General features: G+C 34.0%; 1 protein-coding gene across 1 annotated transcript in view; it reads left to right on the top strand.

Moving 5' to 3' along the window:
* The window catches only part of PACRG (parkin coregulated), a 232,700-nt gene that overhangs the window by 105,767 nt on the left and 107,577 nt on the right, over positions 1–19,356 (top strand). Inside the window, exon 3 of the mRNA XM_065632369.1 lies at positions 18,266–18,437. Within this exon, the coding sequence (XP_065488441.1) occupies positions 18,266–18,437 (172 nt within the window). The remainder of the gene's footprint in view (positions 1–18,265; positions 18,438–19,356) is intronic.

Consider the following 19,356-nt stretch of genomic DNA (forward strand, 5'->3'; position numbering starts at 1 on the left):
TCTCAGGTTATTTCTGAACTGTGAAATAGGTGCTTGCCACTGTATATCCTGGGACACTGAGGGACCTGGCCTTACAGGGAATGCTTTCCAGCCTTCTGGTTTAGGTGCCTTTCCCTTTGAAGAAGGATGGAACTTGAGAGAGGAAATAGCACCTGTCCTCTCTAACATGGTATCTGGAAGTTGCTAAGAACAGCTGGAAGCTATTCTTGTTTCACATGCAATTTAAACCACAACTTGGTCACAGCCTCAGTGTAGTTACTGGACAGGCCTTAGAACTTAAGTCGGGTGATTAGAAATTGAAGTGTTATTGGGTATTATTGTCACAGGCCTGTAGTTTTATTTGAGGGCATACTCCACCAGCAGATAAAATACCTAAATAGTGATGGGATAAACTACAATGCTTACAAGTTTGAAATTAAGAAAAGATTGAATGTTGATTATACAATGCACAAGAAATCCTTATGCAATAAAAGTATCCTTACAGAAAACCACTGAGGCTAAGAAATTATTCATATCAAGAATCAGAACTCTAATTGTTGGTTAAATAAAATTTTGAAAATTTGAAAGATATACACATCCTGCTTATAAGCTTCATTTATCCGTGTTGGAGAGAAACATGCTTTTAACAGGCATTTCTTGCGCATTCTTCTGAAGTATCAGTATTAGCCAGTATGAGACATGAGATAGTGTGCTGCTCCGACTCAGAATGGCAGATTTACATTTCTCTTTTTTAAACCTCCTAGCTAGTCTCACTTTCTCTTTTTCCATTTTTTCCCACTGTCTCCTTCTTCTTTGCAGAGCTCATGCATAAATAACAGTCTTTGGGGTTACAGTGTGTGCCAAACTCCTTAACCATTCTGTCTCTATCTGAAATGAAGACATGGCCTCTGCTTTTAGAGAGTAAATTCATTCTCTGAAACCATAGGTCAATACTTATCATCCTTTGACTGTCAGATAAGTTCATTTTACTTGTGAAGTTGAACTAGGAACATCAATTGAATTTGCATAGATGACTATTGAAGCTTGAACTAGTGGCTCAGTTATGAAAAAGCAAGTGTCTGTCTCCAGTTCCCACAGAGAATTGCCCTAACATCAAGTCCCCTAATTCTCCATTAAAATTCCAGACCTTGCATATGATATAATTTTCAGTGATTAAAATGGAATAGAATGTGGTTTTACACTGGAAACTGTTGGTATCTAAATATTAAAACCCTTATTTTGGTCTCTTTAGGTATTCTCAAGAGAAATTCTTTTGTTATAATGCCATGGAAGATAAAAACAGAAACATCAATCTTAACAGACTATTAAGTCTGAAATTTGATTATAATCACTTAAATCTCAATATGTTTAATTATTTTTAGTGCTCGTTATTCTATGAGAATATCCATCTTGAATGCTTGTCTGGTGTGATTAGATGAAGTTGTTATATCATAAGGTTTAATTGATCTTTCTGAATTTCATATCATAGGAACAAAGCTGTAAGTACTGTAGCAGCCACTGAATGGTCTATCAAAAGTAATTTGGATTATTCAAATAATGAAAACATTTGTTACTCTCTTTAAAAATTGATTAAATGGATTTTGAGTAATTACCAGCTTAAAACTTTGTTGGATTCCTGCAGAAATCTAGATAATTGTGTGGCTCTTGAGGTATTGTTAGGCATAACTGATACTTAATGATGGTATGAGAAATAATAAAAAAGAATATTGACATAGGTTTTCTATAGTGTTCCAGCAATGTGTGTGCACCCTGTTTTCAAGTTTACTTTCCATAGTCCATTTGACAGCTATTAATATAAATCTTTATCAGATTCCATTTTCCTTCTTATTTATTATTCTACTTTGGGGATTTATATTCCATTTCCTGTAAGTATATTTTCATATTAGCCTTTATAGTACATTTCAATCCTAACTGAGCTTACAAGCAGCCTGGAAGCTTATTGCAGTGGGATGGCAAGTAAGACTTCACTGACACATAAAACACACTCCTGAAAAAGAAAATCTGTGAAAAAATTGTAGTGACAAGCTTTTGGCTTTAGTTTGTTACCCAGCAAAATTAGTTTTCTGCCCCAATGCTGACATAATACAGACAGTGCTAATGTACTGGTTTGGGCAAATGCATCAGCTCGGTTCAAAGAGAGATTCATGTAGAATAGAAAAATCTGTCACTAACACATCCACATATTTCACTGCATCTTCCAGACAGCAAATTAAGTTACTGAAGTAATATTACAACCATATAAAAATTGATATAGCTATGCAAAAATTTTAGTCACTTTTTAATAACATACACCAGTATTGAAAATATGTGTATAAAGGTTAAATAATATATCATAATTTGCATTTTTCTGCATTACATAGCACTATTCTGGTAGTTAACCAGACAGTGGGATAGTTTGGGTGATTAAAGCCCAAATGTAGTGCTACTGCTTTGGGACTCCATGGGAACCTGTCTGCTTTTTAATTTTTTCTTCTCTAAAATGAGTGCAGCATTCCTAGGAAGATTGCTAAGGCTACACTGTGCTGAATGGGAAACATACCATGTTCTAGTGATTGATAAGGAAATAAGTCTGTGGAAGAAAAAGCACAAGAAATTCTTCATTGCATGATCACTGTTGGCTGAGGATTCTAAAATCTTGATATTCCAATTGTATTAGCGAAGTCTATTTATACTTTAGCAGTGTGTCTTATCAAGTTCTACTGTACCAAAACACTCTATCATATATTAGCTTAGCTGATCAGTATATCTACAAATTCAGTCAACTCAAATTGATTAGTGATAGTTAATTTAGTCTCCTATGTATAGCCTTTGAACTATTTTTTAAAAAAAAACAATTAACACATTTCTTTCCAGTCTCACTGTACTGCAACTTATCCAGACTATAGTTTGTTTAGGAGATATTCATAAAACTAGTATCTGTAAGCTTCTGCACTTGATGCTGTTAGGAGCCTGCATTTAGAACAACTCTATCAACAAATTCTCTTGCATTTTCATCAATTTTTGAGAAGTTCAGCTCTCACATTAATTTCCTGTATCAAAACCTGTATAGGATATCCTAGTATTCAAATAAAAATTCTAATTTCTTAGCTATCTTTGGTTGTTTACTTCCATCCTGAGACCTTTTTTATCTGTCCATTAGAATCTGTACCATAGCAGTGAGCTTTTCTACTGGTTTCAGTGATCCTGCCTTGCTAGTCAGAGGTCTTTACCATCATCATTAACTTTATTTTGAAGATTACTTTAAATAAAAGAACACTCTCCATTTACTTTGCATGGATTTGCAGAATTTATATTGTTAGGCTTTAATGACTTCTCGATATTTGTATTTGAGAAAATTTAATTAAATGGAGAATGGCCAGATCTTAATTGTTGGTCTCTGCCTGTCAAAGTTAATTTCTTTTCCCTTTAGAGACTGCATAAGAATGATTGTATCAATAGGGCTACCCCAAACTCTATGACCCTATTAACAGACAAAAATACGTAGGACCTGAGAACTGAGAACATGACTATAAATTGGGCATAAAACCATATGTCCACATAAAACAACTGTGAGTACTGACATAACAAACTAGTTCAATATTGGACTTACATACAAAACAATGTAAACCAAAGCAAAGGCAGTCGCTTATTTACCTACATTAACTTCCTTTCCCCTCCTGTTATATACTTTTATTTCGTATGACCTGGGAACCAAGTAGGGGTTGTTTAATCTTGTAATCATCTTACCTTTATATTTGACATTGGTTTTAGTCCATTTAATTTTTATGTCCAGCTTGCTGATATGACTTATTTATCTATGCTACTTAACTGTGAATGAATATAGTTATGGCCAACAAAGTGTTTGAAAAGGAAAAAAATCATATGTATAAGCATGATTTCTCAAGATTTCTATGCAAATGTATTGCTATTTATTCTTCTGGTCAATGTGAAAACTGAACAGCATTCCTAGTCAATCTAGGAACTCTCTTAAACACCAAGCTCTTAGAAGTATGAATGAAAAATCTTATTAAGTAAATGTATAAGGATACATATGTAGAAGGCATATCAATACTATTAACTTACAGACAGATACAACATGAGGTGTTGACCTCCTCAGTATATTTCTTCCAAGGACAGTTTATAAATCAAATGACTTGATCTCATTTCATCCAGTAAAATCTGTATTATAAAAACCTGTTTATTTCAAATTCAGTTTGAAACACACTGGAAGATGTGGTTCATTTTTCACTGGTAAATTGAATAGAAAAAACAAAGAAGTGGGCAATGATCCTGTGAAATACACTCTGACTCGCTGTACTGTATGATACTGGATTTTGTATAATGTAATTCTTGAGGTTTGCAGAGATAATAAAGCATAGCGCTAGCAACTGTTTTGCTGTTAGTTATTTTACTTAAGTTCAGTTTACTTTCCACAAATTTGTCTTTGGTTTACACTTTTTATTACTTTCAAAGAAAATAAAAAATCAACCAGAATTATCATTGTTACAGTCTACCGTAGTTACTTATCTAAGCCTCTGTGGTAGTTTTTGCTTTCCCATAATTTTCAGAAGAGATTCATCTAACCTGAAATAAGTTCTTGAGTCGGTATGCTGGGTGGTTAAAATTTAAAATATTACTGTGGCAGACTGGTAGCACACTGAACAACCTTGTAAACATTATCCCCATTTTTTATGGGGAGTAGTCTAATTTTGAGGTAAAATTACAAGATTTAGCTGTTTTCTTAATCGTTTCTGCTTTTGGAAAGAGTTGATTAGGACAATTTTCAAGTTTGCTGTACAAATTCAAAATATTGTTATATTCTTCTATTCATGTCTGCGTGTTAGGATTTTATATTGGCAACCACTGCCACAATATCTGCAGTATGTTTAAACCTGAAGTGTATGTATTTTTAAAATAATATTTTACTGATTTCCATAAAGACTATAGATATGCCTACAAAGTAGATCTGGAAAATGTAAGGAGAATTGTGGGATCTTTGGAAAACACTTTGGAATTGTTTCTTTGTTGTTTTGAGTATTAAAGAGCACTTTTGAATTAGAGAAATGCACTAAAACAATATAAACAAAGCTATCGCATTTCATAGTGGCAATTCTGATGTGTACATCAGTTACACAGAAAAGAGAATGTAAAAGGACATACCTAATAATATTTTGTGCTTTCTAAATACATGCATAACATAGCTTACTTTCTGTTAATAAACCTAAACTTTAATTTTCCTTCTTAAATTTATCTAGACTCTCAACAATATGGACTCTTCTAACAAGAAATTAAAAACCAAAACTATACATTTTCAGCATTACAAGGCATCTGAATATAAATTTTCAAGATAAATTTAGCACTGAACAAAAGAAATATAGTTAAGTAACATAAACTGTTTTATTCCAAAGAGAAAAAGACCCATACTCTGACATTTAAACTAGGGTTGCTGGTTATGGTTTCAAATAGAAAATAATCCTTTAACAGCTCATTCATTTGGTAAATAAGAATAACACATTTTACTATAAGAAATTTTACTTGAACTTCGGCAAATGACCACATTGCGGAAGCTTTTTTGTATTTTAAATGTCAAAGACAATTTTGTTTGTTACTCTTCTAACCCAACAATATAAAGCCTTGGGTATTGCAGCACATTTTAATATTTTCCTTCCAGATTTCACCAAAATGACTCCTTCCTTCCAGGGAATTATTCTGTCTTGCTGAAATGAATACAATTTGGAAAAAGGTTTTCTTGCAAGAGCAAATAAATGCCTAATAAAGCAACCAGAACTGTATGTGGAAAGATTTATAAATTCAATAACTTAAGTCAGTGTTTGATCAACACCTGGCCTCTTTGAAGTGCCATATTTTTATATACCTAAGTAGATTTGTTATGGTTACCAAATTCAGAAAGACCTGTTGAATTATCTGATTGGTATGAGTGTACTCAGTTATCATAACACTAATAGTGTATCCAGTATCTGAAGAAAACTTCTGTTTGGTCTGGCATGGCATTTTTCACAGAAATACAAATGACAATCACTAGATAAATTATCACAGGTAAATGAATATACCACAAAGAAGCAAATGAATAATTTCAATATTTAAATTTCTGCTGAATTTGTTGGCAACAGGATATCTCAAGAAATCAGCAAAGGTCATATGGATGTATTAACTGAAAGTCATCTGAAGACTTCTTTCCAACAGTGAAATGTCATTTTCAGTGACACCATCAATGTAACAGTTGTGTTCAATGACTCATTTCACAGACACACGTCAGACGCCACAAGTGACTGTAATCTCTTCCTAAAGCAGAGTTTATTTTTAACTTTTTGAGAGTAATATAGTCTAATCAACTCAACTTGCTTAATAGTCTAGAGTGGTACATCTGCACCAAAGACTTGTTCACACTTGTTTTGATATATTTAATATAATATTAAAGAATTATGCAAGCAGACTTCTATTGATATATACTTTTGCAAACATATTTGTGTTCTTCACTCCCCCTCAGTTTGCATAAGTCATGCCAACCTCCACATTTATCCTAGAAAAGTAACAGGATCATAGTATGGCTTTGAGCATTGACAGAGCTCTGTTAAGTACACAGATAGCACAGTCCCTGGTATGATTTTTTCTGGGGCTTATTTGCCTAGATAATGCTCATCTGTGATTCCGGGTAAGCAACTACCAAGACTTTAAAAACACAATTTAAAGGCAGCCACTCTGTTTTGTATGTCAAAACATTTAGCTGTACAGAAATGATCTCTTCTACTCTACTGTGTGCTGGGCTCAGAGAATGACTCCTGCCCTGTTTTGGTTTTAAGTAGAGATATAGTTCATGCAAACATCTATTAGTCATGCTGTAGATTATCAGTTCTGCAAATTATGTGCTAGTCTTGAGTTTTGACTTACTTGGAATAACAATGATTTTCATAAGGGAGGATTTTAACTTTTCTGTGGTAGCCCAATCTGTTTGTTCCAAAATCTGACCTTGACATTTACAATACTATCCTGGCTATCTTGTTTCATAGTTCAGTCTTGAAACAGAGAGGACACCACCTTCCCAGTGTTTGGTGTCAGCCAGCAGGTGGTGCAGTGTTCCCTTCCATTTCTGAGGCTCTGTCTATGTCTGGAGTTGGTTTTTAATATTTGATGCACCTGTCTGCAGTTCACCTTTGGGGACCTTTAAGCACTGCTAGCACATTGTCTCAAGTATTTCATTCCACCAGACCATGACTGAAAAGTGTGAAGTAACTTCAGAGCCATCTTCCAAGACTCTTGGAGGCCATGGAACAAAGAATTTCTGGTGGTTAACCCCTTCTTCTTAGAGAGTCCTCTCCTCCAAAATTGTTCTTGGTCCATGCTCCTTCTCAGGCACGCTTACATGCAGTGAGAATGTTTTTGTTTGCCTCTGTATTATTTGTAGTGAAGATTCACATATTATAGCCCTGCTTTCTCCACCTTGTTTCAGGAAGATCTGATTTGTTGGTAAAATGCAAGAGTTCCTGGCCTAGATATACAGCATTCATGGTAACTGTCCAAATACGTCAATAAGGGTTTAAACAAAGTTTCCCCTTTTAAGAGATCCTGTTAATCAGTACAGAGCTTAATCTAGTTCCTGTGGCTCTGAAGAAGCCACAAGGTACGTCAGACACTTTTTATGTATGCTTGACTTCACCTTGCTGTAAATGTGGGGTTTTTTCTAGTGTCTATAGTCTGTTCTAGGAGAGTGAAGAATTCAGGTGTTAAAAAGCCATATACATCTTAAAATAATCCAGTTACCTGAATAACTTTATCCATCCTGATGAGAAACAAGTGATTTTATGTATTTCACCATGTACAATATCCTAAGTAGTATTAAATATTACTGTGATGCTTTTTTTACATGAAATACCAGTAAAATACATATATGAAACAAAATGTCGTGGGTGCAAACTAAACATTCCTTGAACTTGGTTGAAATTTGGTTTGTTTCTTATTTATATTAGCTCTATCTATAGATATAGAATTAGAAATCCTGAGTAACTGTGTCACTTTTACACGTATCTGTTCTTTAATTACGCCCAATCAGTATGATTCGGTTAGGACCCCTACCCTACAGCTTCTAGGAAGTGGAGGAATGTCCAGTAGTTTCTGCATCTTCCTTGTATTTATGACTTGATTTTTAAAATGGAACAGTTTAAGTCCGGCAAGAGATTGACTAGATGTTGATGTTTTTCTTTTTAAACTGATATTGTTGTGTTGGTTTCCTTTTAGAATTAAGTTCAGCAAATGTGCTGACAGTAATGACTTGCTTTGCCACATTTTCTGTAACGCAATGTGCTGTGACAAATTGTTCCCTCATCTGAACCAATACTATGTATCATTTAGATTTTACTACATGCATTTAAAATATTGTAGATCTCAGCTTCTGTGTGACCATTGGATTAATCATGGAAGGGGTATAACCAAAAGAAGCAAACTTAAATTCAAAATTCAACATTAGGTGAAGTTGCCCACCACCCTTCTGTGAGGAGCACTCATCTTTGTGACAGCTCAGATAATTCTATTCAGTTAGCAGAAACTCTTATTTACCTCCAGTCAGAAACTCCTAAGTAGGCCAGTGTGGCACATTGCAGCACCAATGTGGCATTAGTAGAACCAGAATGAGTCACCAGAGGATGACTTGACCTTCTGTGGCAAACATCTTCCTCCTGGAATACTCCCCCCAGAGAGGAGAACATACAAGGTAGGACTCATTCCACCGACAGAGCAAGCAGGGAGCAAGTCTCATAAGGGGAGCTCCAGGCCTAGAGACAGAGAACTCTACTCACTGTTCTCACTTTTCTCCCAAATAAGCTTCATTTTTTATATGAGCTTAATGAACTTCTCTCCTGAAGCTCTTGGAGAAGATTGTGTAACTAGAGTCCATAAAAATCTTTATCATCAATCATTGGCTGGCAGTGTGTGTATCACTTTAAGTCTTCTTACAAAATGATATTCCACAATTCGGGATGTTTTATGGCTTCGAGAAAGTTCAAGATGATAGCAGTTAGAAAGGACTATCACAAAAATTAAATTTTAAAAAGTGTTCTTTTTTTTTTTTCCATGGCTTTAAAAACTTTTATTCAAGAAAGTACCCATATTAGAAAGTAATCTTTCTTAATACTGCCTGTGTTTTTGACCTTTGCCTCAGGCTGGGCTTTTTACAGATCAGACCAGACTGTTAACTGCAAGTCTTTGAAATAAGAACTGCCTTTCCTACATATTTGCATAGTTATCAACATGATTTGGCCTTAATATTAATAAATGCAATTATCACAAGCTGCAGCATTATAAGTTGCAAAAGTAATTTATAGTTTTTACTTTTTTATCTTACATTCTATCTTTACCACATCAGTAAATCATTTCATTTTGTTAGCCAATTTCAATTATTTGAAATATTCCATAATTTCTGTAATTCTGAGTAATACTTTTAAATTGTTGTGGCCTGTGATAATATACTAAGCAGCATCATTTCTGCTAATCCTCAGGGCACTCCACCATTAGCCTTTTCACTTCTACTGTAACCAGCTTTTAATTCATGAAAGGACTTCATTTTGCCTCCTGTGGCTACTAACTTAATAATCTCCTGAAAAGGACTCTATTGAAAGCTTTTTGAAATCCTAATTTAATATCTACAGAGCCAGATATCCTTTATCTATTATTTTGTTAACTCTTAAAACTGTGCCTTAGATTCCTTTCAACAAGCTGAATCTGCAGAGTAGTCTACAGATTTCTGCTCTATGTCTAGCAAGTCTGCTTCGTAAGAGCAAGAGACGTATAAAACATTTAATTTAGTGTTGTAAACCAACTTCTCAGTTCTTGCTAAACTTACGAGACAATGAGTTAAGTCACTGGGCTCTCGTGCATGTAGGATTCTGATTATACTTCTGAGAGGTATAGATTCTTTTTAAAAAATCAACCTGAAAAGTAGGTTGTTTTCAAGAGAATTATCTGAATGCTGTTTGAAATCAATAAGATTAACTGTATAATAAGAATAAGAAATTAGTGAATTGACTGCGGACTGTGCCTTCCTGTTTTGTGGAGTTTTCCTTGCTTAATGTTATCTACAAATACACAATTACATCTTCGGAGATTAATAAAATGTGACGGAACAATTTTTCCAGTCTTGCTGGTATAGGAATACAACCTAAAAACTTGCAGATGGGAACAGGTGTATGATCGGCATGATACTTTTTTTTCTGACAATGTTTGGAAATCTCCCTTAGCAACATGTTTTTGGAATTTGTGACTGAGAGTATAACATGTCTATTCCTGTAGGGAACCATCAGTAACCCCTTTACTATGCTCAGAATAATGGGAAAGGCTTAAAAAAAATAAATAGTTTAGTCACATTTATTTGCAGAAACACAAGCACATTTGCCTTTGTTGCAAAATGCAACTATTCCACATTTGGATCAACTCTGAAGTAGCAGAATGTCTCCAAAATAAGATATTAATGTAGAATCACCTTAAAACATTTGAAGAAATATCTCTTCTTCTTTTCTGTTGGAAACAGTGAACATAGTACCACTATTTGATTGTCTTTAGTATGGCCATTCTGCCCACTTTCCTGCCTAGAGATAAATGTCAATAGCCAGAAGGTGATAGGAACAGTCTCACAAAATGCCCTTAATGTAGAAAAATCACTATTCTAATTTGCCACTGAATCATTTGGTTTTGTTACTTTTATTATATGTTAAAAAAAAAATTGTGTGTAAAAATGCAAATGATAATGTTTAATTACATGTTTTATAAGCTCCCACAATTTCTAAAGCCATAAAGCTGCCATTTTTTCACTATGTGTATGCCCACAACTGATGACCAAATTGGATGGATGGACAATTCTAGTTGTGCATTACATTGTAGATGGTTTGCTGGTATCTTATCTTCAGATAGTTGTTTTTAACTTTCCCACAGACACTTTTTTTTCTATGAGCTTTTGTCCCAATGTTCCTCTTTGTCTCTAATTTTTCTATGTTATTTTTATTAAAACCAAAGCATTTCAGGTGAATTTGGTGGACAGCTTTGCATGAGTAATTGACAAACAGAAAGGAAATGAATGCCAAATAATAAGAAAACAATTAGTTGGCCACCAGCTTTCCAAATGGGATAGAATCAGTTGACCTTCTCCCCTGATTTACCTTCACAATTAATTCTTGAAAAATAACATGTGTTAGGTTTCATCTTATTAAAATGGTAGCAAACATTCTTTGAGCAAAAGATTAGGGTTTTTTTTACAAAAAGTCAATTTTAAATTAGATCTATACTGACATACTGAATAGTATGTGTTTTGTTGGGCTGGACAGACTGGTCCGCTCTTCTTCCAATAAAGTTTGAAGTAAACTCCGTATTGCACAAAGTAAATAAACAAAGATCAATATGTCTTCCTCAAAAAGGTAGTGGGAGAGTCTTGCAGCCACCTGCTTACTGTCCTGCCTTCAAACTCTGCCTTGGAGATCTATGGGGTTTAATCTCTACCGAGCCTCCTCCCCTTGCCTATGACTGAGACAGTATTATCCTCTTTCCTGCCCTTTTCAGAGAGGTGTCCACTGGTGTCTAACTAAGTGTCTGCAAAATTCAAAGTTTCTTGTTCACAATTATAATACTTTGTGTGTTCTATAGTGGAGGAACAGAGTTTGTCCTCTGCTTCTTGCTGGTGCCGAAGTGCAGCTGTGGGGGATTTCTCAGATGTTGCAACTGAGGGTGGAACTTAATCTACCACCAGGCTATGGACCCCTGAGGAGTCATTAGTTCCCATTCACCTCTGAAAGTAGGTGTATGTGTTACATATAATATTGCATGGCTATTATAAGTGCAAATTATCTTTACGCATCATGTAGTGCTCAGATTAGGCAATCGCAAATAACATTAGCAAAATGTAGAGAAATAATGCCTCTCTATCTTAGTCTAAAGTTGCACATTTGCTGTGCTTGCAGAAGTCTTACAACATTAATAAATCATGTAAGAAAAAAAATGGAACAATTGGGTGTGTGCAACAAGGTGTTAGCAAGTCTTTGAGCAACAAGAATGTAACTAGATAAGCATATATTCTGAAGTATTGGAGATACTTTTGTCGGACACTGAGGTTATTGTGGGCTCTGTTATTTGTTTTACACAAAGAGTTTTTGAGTACGTTTCGCATTGGTCAGTCATGTTTACAGAGCACTTTTCTCAAGGTGCCTTCAGCTTCTAATTATAATACTTCAAATCAACTAAAATAAATCAATCCTTTAAGCGTAGTCTACAGCTATTTGCTGTATTAGAAGAATAGCATGTTTTGCATGCTTTCTTAGAAATCCCTTGACTCAGATAATCTAATAATCCAAATAAATAAGAACAAGTTAATAAACACTTAATTTCCTTTACTTTTTTCATTTTGAGGTATTCCTAATTATTAGTTTGTCCCTGTTATTTCCAAAGAAGAATTAATGGGAGTAAAATCTGGATGTTTTATATTAGGGCAAACTGATCATAACAACAGGTGAGCTCTCATGACTGCCTTGTGTAGTAGCATTAATGCTTTTCTATCTATACTGGAAATATCTCCTACGTTTTAAATAATATTTGCCCTTTCCATATCTGCATCATAGTGGTGGCTCATAACGGTTAATTAGTCTGCTAAATTCTTTTTCCTATCTTACGATACCACACTGATGAACTCCTATACTGTGTCAGAAATCCTTGACGTTAGTCTCTTTAACATTGCATGTCATACTATAAGAACTATATCTCATAATGTATTTTTTTTTGTCATCCTGTTTTTACTGTATGATACACTAACCCTCCTCTATATTGGCAAGATCTGCCTGATCTGTATTACCAGCAAAGTGTATATTTATGAAGTCTAAATCCAGCCAGTACAATTAGAAAATATTTATGAAAATGCAAGGATAGAATCCCCTCCCCCCAGAAATGTCCTAGGTTATCTTTTGGCTGGCATAGCTCAGAGATTGTTAGGGATTCACACATGTAGCTGAGAATCCATTTCTTAAATAAAAAATAATTCTTGGTTTGCATTTATAGGAAGAGATTTCAGGTTGGGTTTATACCCCCTGTCTAGCTGGGGAGGTGTTTACACAAATTTATGTCTTCCCTTTCCCATCTTTTCCTGCATTTCTCATTCTCTTTTTTTTTAGGGAATAATATGACCAACTTCTTGACTATTAATTTTCTTCACATTCTCAGTAGCCCTAGATTGTCACCTTCAGGTGTGGCAATTGAAAAGAAGATGTTATGGTTATCATACGCAGGACTGTCACCATTGCTAGTAGCCATTGTTCTCCAAATAGTATCTGTGGAGTCTGTCTGCTGTAATGACAGAAATTTAAGTTTTTGATTTTCAGTAACATTACAGAGGCCTTGATCATATCCAGTTCTAGCCATTGTTGCTTGCAGTAGATTATGAATATACTGATTTTTCCATATTGTCAAATAATTTTGATCAAACCATTTCTGTTTCAATCATGCTTCTTATTCATACATTTCAAGCATGAGCCAAAAGTAAGTGGATGCATTTATTATGAGTGTTTCCCCATAATCTGAAAAGAATCTACAGGGATTAGGCAGCAGTGACAGCTGACAGAACGCAGTGGAAAAAAAGGGAGAGAGGCAAAAGAGGACATTAGTCTGCAGGGATAAAGACTTGTATTGCTTCTATTTGGAGCTATATGTAGAAGGAACGTCGTTGTGCAGATAGGAGTCATAGCTAGAAAATAGTTATCGATTATGCACCCCTAAAATGAGAAAGAGCAAAGAGTTTAGAACTACATTTACTTTAAGGTACACATCATATTCAGGACCTTTTCCTATCATACTCCAGTGTTCTCACACTTAAATGTTACTGTGTTCCAACTTCCTTTTAAAAAGCAATAGGACATCAAGATATAGAGAATACTATGGAAAACTTAATTATATCTTGCTATATAAAACATAATAGAAGAAATATCTCCCTAGCTTTTCTCAACTGTTTTTATTGATAACAGCATTACTCTTGTAACTAACATGGAGGTAACAAGGAATGCAGTATATTCAAAATTATTATCTATGTAATATTTCTGTATTTTGATTTTGGTTGTTTCTTGGTTTGGGTTTTTTTGTTTGGTTGGTTGGTTTTGGTTTTGGCTTTTTTTTACATGAAGTAATATTTCAAAACTGAATTCAGATAGCCGGTACAGTAACACTCCAAAAACATTTCTTACTATAGCTTCTTTTAATTTATCCATGGAAGACAAAAATTTGTTGTTGTTATTTCACTTCTTGTGGGAAGTTAAATATCTAGAGAATGTGTTAAAAAGGCTCTAAATTCAGTTTAACTGAGTTAAAAGATATCTGTTGGGATGTTTATCTAGTTTATCTAGTTTCTTACCATTATCTGTTTCACTTCAAGTTTTATAATCTTCCACTTAAGGTAAGTATTTTATCATTTCATTACAGAATGCAAAATATAGGTGCATTTTTTTTTTCAATAGGACATGAGAATAGAGAATCTTTGTAACCTATGCAATATGTATTGAAAGGTAAAATGCAGCAGAAGAAAAATCAGAAAGGAATTCCAAAACTCAGACTACGCAAGAATGTTTCTGCTTTTCTCTTTCCATTAACCTAGAAAATAGAGATTAAATAGCTGCTATAGAATGGAAAACAAACCTTAAAAAGGAACTATTATTTTACCAAAGAATCCTTACAAAATCTTTACAATCCTTACAAAAACTCCCGTTTGTCCTTATCAAACCAACAATTCCAGAGTTTCATTTACTATACCCATTATTAACATATTAATAATTGTATTAAATGAGTAGATAAATAGTTAGATATAATGTTTCTAGGAGATCAAATCCAATTTTTGCATAACCATGTCAAAGACATACAGTAGTATGTAATCAGTTGTGTGAAATGAGATGGAAAATTAAGCTGTTTATGTATCTTAAACACTACATTCTAAAACCAGGTTTGCCTTGTAGATTACCAGATTGTTTTAAATATGGTTATTTAAGAAAGGCCAATAAAATCATTTTTGTCAAACTTCTGTACCTGAAGTTCTTTCAAATTGCTTGCTTTCTTCATCCAACAGGCAGATTAGCCACAAAACTTATTTTTACTGTTTACAACCTTGACTCTTTACTTGGCTTTTCATTGTCTCAGCAGACTTGCCTCTCACTATGAGCTGCTTCATGGGAACAGATCTACTGCTCGCAAATTAACTGTGATACTGCCATTAGTTTCCTCCCATCTTGTGAGCTGGTTATACATATTGATAAAACAACAATTATAAACCACATATTATTTCTTTTTCAATAGGGAGCTTGTAGAATATGTAAGTAACATGGAAGTTTAATGAAACAGAAGATTTTACTGATTATAATACAGTTGGTTTTGCGGTATGATCATATTTTATAGTAATAATTTTTTTTATTAGTTGACCTATTTGCTAAAAGTTCAGAGGCTGGGTTCTCACAACTTACAAACCACTAGTACAGAAGTTCATAATAATTATTGTGACATTTCTTCTTAAAATCCATAGTTGCAGCATTATTGTCAGATGTGGACAAGTTTTGCCAAGAATTTGAGCTTTAATCAGCATTTTTTGTGGGTGGATGTGAAAAACAAAAGAATTTTGTGGGCGTAAACAGAAAAAGTACATTTTTCTCTGAACAGCTGTATAATAGCCACTTTTAAAAACTAAATGGTAAACACAGAACGAAGGGGTTTCACATCATCGAATGTAAGGCAAAATATTTCTGGCTTCCATATTGTGGGAGTTATTATAGAGCACAAAATGCTAAGTAAAATTGGCTGTATACTTGGGCAGCTGACACTTCAAGAAATGAGTTAGAAATCAGAGTCCTTTTCAGAGCCATGCCATTTGCCAACCACTTATGGCTTTGGAACTAATTGAGAAGTGAGGAGTACACACAAATGCTTTATGATCTACAGCTTGTCATACGTGTATTTTGTAGAGATTTTTTCTTATAATAAAGCTTTTATGTCATGTGTAAAAATCAGTTTCATTTTTAAACCCAGAAATCATATTCACCTTAAAGTTACTATATCATTCCTATGTATATGTAATGTACAACTGTAAGACAGAGTTGATAAAGGTAATATCTTTTATTAGACAGTTATTATCACTGAAAAACATTGAAAAGCTTTTGAACACGTAAGCTTTCTTCATATCTGAAACAGAAAAGGACATTGCAAGGGCAAAGAACAGCTGAAAAAAATTTCTTAGCATATCAGAAATATCACATCTTTAGAAGAAAGATAACTGGTAGATACAGGTAGAGGAAATATTATTGAAGAGTGGGAGAAGAGAAATGAGAGACTCTACTATATGTGTTTTGAGCAAAATAGTTGCAAATCCTGATTCAGTAGTCTAACATGGATGTATATGCATCAACGATATTTTTCCATGGAAATAATTTGAAATTTTGAAAAAGTTGTCAAAAGCCCAATAAGGAATGGACTCAAACCAAAAGACAAACCACCAAAAACATAGTCTGATAAAGATGATTTTCCTTGTGAAACAAACACCCCTTGTTTTTTAAAAAAAAGCCCATACATTACTAATTGTATCTCTCTCTTTCACATCTAAAGCTTTCCACAGGCACAAGTAGTTGTTGTAAGTTTTGTTTTCAATTTTCTTAAACTAGAACATTCAATAACAAAAAATGATATCTAATTATTTTATAAAATACAAATTAAAAGTTAAAAAGAAAAAATATTGAAGGATGTCTTTTTTTCCTTTTGACAGAGAACAGGAAAAATTTGCTTCTTCTTAGTCCTGCTTTCTGGTCAAAGATTTTGACCACTTGGCCATTTCTTACCTGATACAGGTTTTTTGTTGTAATGAAGAATTTGACCTCTGACGTAGACTCGTCATCAGAAGTTTGTAGTTGCTTTATCATCTTCTGGTCTCAGGGACTTTGGGGGCAGACTTCTTTTACCATCTTGCAAGTATTGTCCGTAGCATACCGAATGTCCTCAAGAAATAGAAAACCCATCAGTTTAGGAATTTAAATGTATCATGATTCTTGTTTTGTAAAGATCTTCATACATGGTTGCTTGCTATAGTTATTTTTGGAATTTCTCATTAATTGACCCTGGGATATTGATCCTAAAGTCATCTGATAAAGGTGTTTTGCCCTGTGAAACAAAAAGCTGATGAGCAAAAATATACAGAGATGCCATCATATATGGTGTTGTGAAAATAGGAAATTTAGGTTTTGTTTGTTCCTTCTTTTGTGTGGTTCATTACAGGGACTTGATTTCATTCATGTAGGTGACTAGATATTATGCAATTATTATTTTTAGTCTCCTATAAGAAATTATCTATAAGTGCACCTGAGACTATGTAAGTATGTAATTGGCACTACATCTGCCAATAGTGAGATACTCATGGCAAATGTAGAAGACTTACTTTCAAGTATGTGTTCCAATTAATTTTCTTTTATTGTGGCTGGATCAGTTTCAACATGAAAGACTGAGGCAGTCAGGTCAGTAGCTAAGGTGTGCCAGACCGAGATTCAGATCTGCCCAGAGTTAAGCAGGGAGGACAATGGTTCATGGTTGCAAAGAGGATCTACATCTGCTACTTGCTGACAATGGGATTTACCCAAGAAGTGTAAAAACCAAGTTCAGTCCTTGGCTGCTTAATTTCAGACTTTTCTTCTACAATTTAAGTAAACATGTGATTACTGCCCCCAAATTAAGGGCTGGGTATTTGTTTGCTTAACCTGGCAATTATTTCTTTTAAGGATATAATGCTTGTTAGGTATGGAGGATAAAGCATCTACCCGATGCCAAAATGTAATCTCACTGGAAAAATAGGGTAGCAGCTAAGCAGTGTTTTGAAGATGGAAGTGGTTACAGGATTCTTTCTCTTATTTGTTGTGTCCAAATGAAGATATAAAGATCAGATTTTTCTGGAAAAACCAGCATGTTATTCTTAAAATGGCTATTTTGATTCCTATGGGTAACTTACAAAGTAAGGTGTATACGCAAGAATATCAGAATCTAGTACTGACTCATCAAAAAGTGAAAATAGAAAGGAGTATATTCTTTTTTGTTCTTTAGGTCTAATATTTCTGGATTTCAATATCTGGCCATAAACCATATTTGAGACTTAATGATATTCTGCAGTGATACAAATTGAATGATTATTTACTAAACATACTTGTGCAGGTGGCATGAATTATCTGTTGGTCTGATCACATTGTATTAGTATTGAAAAATTACATTTATTGGTTTATTTATTTTGTATTTTCAGGTAGAGCTCGAAAAGCTGGACTATCATTACTGGCTGCCTTTGTTTTTTGATGGGCTTTGTGAAACGTCATTCCCGTGTGAGTTTTTTGCTCGTCAAGGAATCCATGACATGCTGGAACATGGTGGAAACAAGATTCTTCCTGTCATTCCTCAGCTCATTATCCCAATAAAAAGTAGGTGAAAATGTGGGGGGAAAAAATTCCTAAAATTGCATATATATTCTGTAGATTTTTGACAAGTTACTAATTAAGCAATAAACCATGACAGACTGTAAATTTCATGGATATTATTACAAATGTGAGTAAATTGTAAGGCATAAGGCCAGAAGGCTTATGCCTGCAGTCGCCTGGTACTTGCAGTTATGCAGAACAATAGGCTGTCTGATTAGTGTTTTCCGTGTTACAATGCGGCTTTTGGTCTTTGGAAATGTGAAGTGACATTTTCTTACATTTTTTTGTATATTTATTGTGTAAATCCATTACTGTATAAACCAGTTCATCTAAAATGACAGAAGAAATCAACAGATGAAACTTATGGAATTATGTTTCTTTTTGTCCTTTTACTTATTCTACAGTCATATTTATCCACTAGCTATTGCTTCAAGCATCATTTGCATTACTTTGCATATACAGGTATCTAAATTGGGAGTTCTGCCTAACTAATTAATGTTGTATGTAAAATGTTAGCATCTTTTAAAAGTATTAACTTTGAAGTTTTTATATATTCAAACATATTTTTGTAGAAAAGTTATGTGAAAGGTAATAAATTATTTTAAAATAAGTGTAATAAACCTAAAACTCCAAGTGTAATACCACTAAAACTAAAACTTATTTTCTTGAAACACCTACTCTTTCAGATATATTGTTTTGTCCTTTCCTGTTTCTTTAGATCAGTACCTTGAGGAGATAATATTCTGAACCATCATCCTTCTTTAGTTACCATGATTTTTAAGTCTTTGTGCTACACCTGTACTAATAGATGCTCATATTTCTTAAACTTGGCTTGTGCTTTATCATTGATCTGTAATGGTATCATTGCTGTCTTTGTCCTTTTTTCCTGAGATAATTCAACATCCATGCTAATACAGAACAA

This window comes from Caloenas nicobarica, chromosome 3, assembly GCF_036013445.1.
Source record: "Caloenas nicobarica isolate bCalNic1 chromosome 3, bCalNic1.hap1, whole genome shotgun sequence".
Taxonomy (NCBI): Eukaryota; Metazoa; Chordata; class Aves; order Columbiformes; family Columbidae; genus Caloenas; species Caloenas nicobarica.